Source organism: Pezoporus wallicus, unplaced genomic scaffold, assembly GCF_028554395.1.
Source record: "Pezoporus wallicus isolate ANWC-B61680 ecotype Strahan unplaced genomic scaffold, APGP_CSIRO_Pwel_v1 contig_14518, whole genome shotgun sequence".
Lineage (NCBI taxonomy): Eukaryota > Metazoa > Chordata > Aves > Psittaciformes > Psittacidae > Pezoporus > Pezoporus wallicus.
Window position 1 is genome coordinate 1 of NW_026637081.1, and position 2648 is coordinate 2648.

General features: G+C 62.3%; 1 protein-coding gene across 1 annotated transcript; it reads left to right on the forward strand.

The window, feature by feature from the left end:
* Positions 1-2071: 2071 nt before the first annotated feature.
* Positions 2072-2645, forward strand: LOC130595977 (protein YIF1B-like; the record flags this gene model as incomplete). The annotated part of the gene is made up of 3 exons (XM_057403177.1): positions 2072-2287; positions 2376-2480; positions 2579-2645. Coding segments are annotated over exons 1-3 (388 nt in total), but the record flags the coding sequence as incomplete, so codon positions are not given.
* Positions 2646-2648: the final 3 nt, after the last annotated feature.

Here is a 2648-nt window from a genome sequence, read left to right on the forward strand (position 1 = left end):
GTTGAACATCACCTGTGGGGTGTCCAATGGGACCTATGGGGTGTTGAACATCACCTACGGGGTGTTGAACATCACCTATGGGGTGTCTAATGGGACCTATGGGGTGTTGAACATCACCTATGGGGTGTCCAATGGGACCTATGGGGTGTTGAACATCACCTGTGGGGTGTTGAACATCACCTGTGGGGTGTCCAATGGGACCTATGGGGTGTTGAACATCACCTATGGGGTGTTGAACATCACCTGTGGGGTGTCTAATGGCATCTATGGGGTGTTGAACATCACCTGTGGGGTGTCCAATGGGACCTATGGGGTGTTGAACATCACCTATGGGGTGTCCAATGGCATCTATGGGGTGTTCAGGGGCATCTAGGGGGTGTTGAACATCAACTGTGGGGTGTCCAATGGGACCTGTGGGGTGTTGAACATCACCTATGGGGTGTCCAATGGCATCTATGGGGTGTTCAGGGGCATCTAGGGGGTGTTGAACATCAACTGTGGGGTGTCCAATGGCACATATGGGGTGTTCAGGGGCATCTAGGGGGGGCTGGTGGCATCTAGGGGGTGTCCAAGGTCTCCTTTGGGGTGTTCAGGGGCATCTATGGGGGGGCTGGGGGCATCTAGGGGGTGTTGAGCATCACCTGTGGGGTGTCCAATGGCATCTATGGGGTGTTCAGGGGCATCTATGGGGTGTTTGGGGGCATCTATGGGGTGTTCAGCATCACCTATGGGGTGTTCAATGTCTCCTTTGGGGTGTTCAGGGGCATCTATGGGTTGTCCAAGGTCTCCTTTGGGGTGTCCACCCTCACCTATGGGGTACCCAGTGTCCCCTATGGACATCCACCCTCACCTATGGGGTGTCCAACATCTATGGGGCGCCCAACCTCCCCCCTTGGGTTCCACCTCCCTTTTTGGGGGGTTTTCCCCCTCTTTTGGGGTTTTCCCCCTCCTTTTTGCCCCCCTTCGCCCCCATTTCATAGCGGTTCCATGGGTTTTGGGTGCTTCAACCCCAAAGGAGCTTTGTGGGGACCCCCCCCCCCAAAGGGACCCTGGTTATGGGGCAGACCCACACGCCCCCCCCTTATCCACCTGCAATAAAGCCCAGGCTGCTTCTAGGCTGTGTGATGAGTATCTATGGGGCGCCGTGGCCCTGCCAGTAGCCCCTATGGGGCACAGTAGCCACCCCAGTAACCCCTATGGGGCACAGTGGCCACCCCAGTAACCCCTATGGGGTGCCATGGCCCCACCAGTAACCCCTATGGGGCACCATGGCCCCCCCAGTAACCCCTATGGGGCGCCAAGGCCCCACCAGTAACCCCTATGGGGCACCATGACCATGCCAGTAACCCCTATGGGGCACAGTGGCTCCACCAGTAACCCCTATGGGGCCCCATGGCCACCCCTATGGGGTGCCGTGGTGCCCCCAGTAACCTCTATGGGGCACCATGGCTCCACCAGTAACCCCTATGGGGCCCCATGGCCACCCCTATGGGGCACAGTGGCCACCCCAGTAACCCCTATGGGGTGCCATGGCCACCCCTATGGGGCACAGTGACCACCCCAGTAACCCCTATGGGGCACAGTGGCCCCCCAAGTAACCCCTATGGGGCCCCATAGCCACCCCTATGGGGCCCAGCGCCCGCCACAGCCCCTCCCCTCCTGCCACGTCATCAGCCCTGGCGACGCTTCTCTGTCCCCATGGCAACGCGTCCAGCGCTCCTCCCCCTTTTCCCCCAACCCCACCCACTCCTCGGGAACCAACCAATCAGACTCCAGCTTCCCCCACCCTTACGTAAGGTTGCGTCTGACGTCACCGGAAGTAGTCGGCGGATGGAGCCGGGACGAGCAGCACGGGCCCGTGAGCTCCGCGGCGGGAGGGGGAAGGCCTCAGGCCTGAGGCCTAGGGCTGGGCCTACGGTACCGGAACCGGAACCGGACCGGGAACCGGAACCGGAAGCGGTCCCGTAGCGGGAACCGGAAGCGGTCCCGAAACCGGGAGCCGGTACCGGCCCCGTTCCCCGGCCTCACCCCGTCCCTTCTCCCCGCAGCCCCCAAGCGCCGCGGTCCGCGCATGGCGGAGCCGCCGCCTCCCCGGCCTCCTCCTCCTCTCTTCGATGACACGAGCGCGGCCGGGCCTTACGGAGCTCCCCCCGCCGTTCCTCCGCCTCCCTCCGTCCCTTCCCCGTTCCCTCCGCCTTCCGCCTTCCTCAGCGAGCCCGTGTCCAGCCTGGCCGCCGCCTACGGCAGCAGCTTGGCCAGCCAAGGCCGCGATCTCGTGGACCGGAACGTGAGTGAACCGCAAAGGGAGGGCGATGGGGAGCGGAGCTCCGGTTACCGGGAGCATCAACCCCCTTCCGTTGCCCCCCAAACCGTAGCTGGATCGGTTCCTCCCGGTGGGCAGGCTCAAGTATTATTTCGCTGTGGATACGGTTTATGTGGGGAAGAAACTGGGGTTGCTCGTGTTCCCCTTCGTGCATCAGGTAACGGGAGGTTGGAGGGGGGGGGTACGGACACCGTATCCGGTACCGGGGCCTCACGGGTTGTTTGCACCCCCCCCCACACACCCCGCTTTGAGCAGGACTGGCAGGTCCGGTACCAGCAGGATGCTCCGGTTGCCCCCCGGTTTGATGTCAATGCCCCCGATCTCT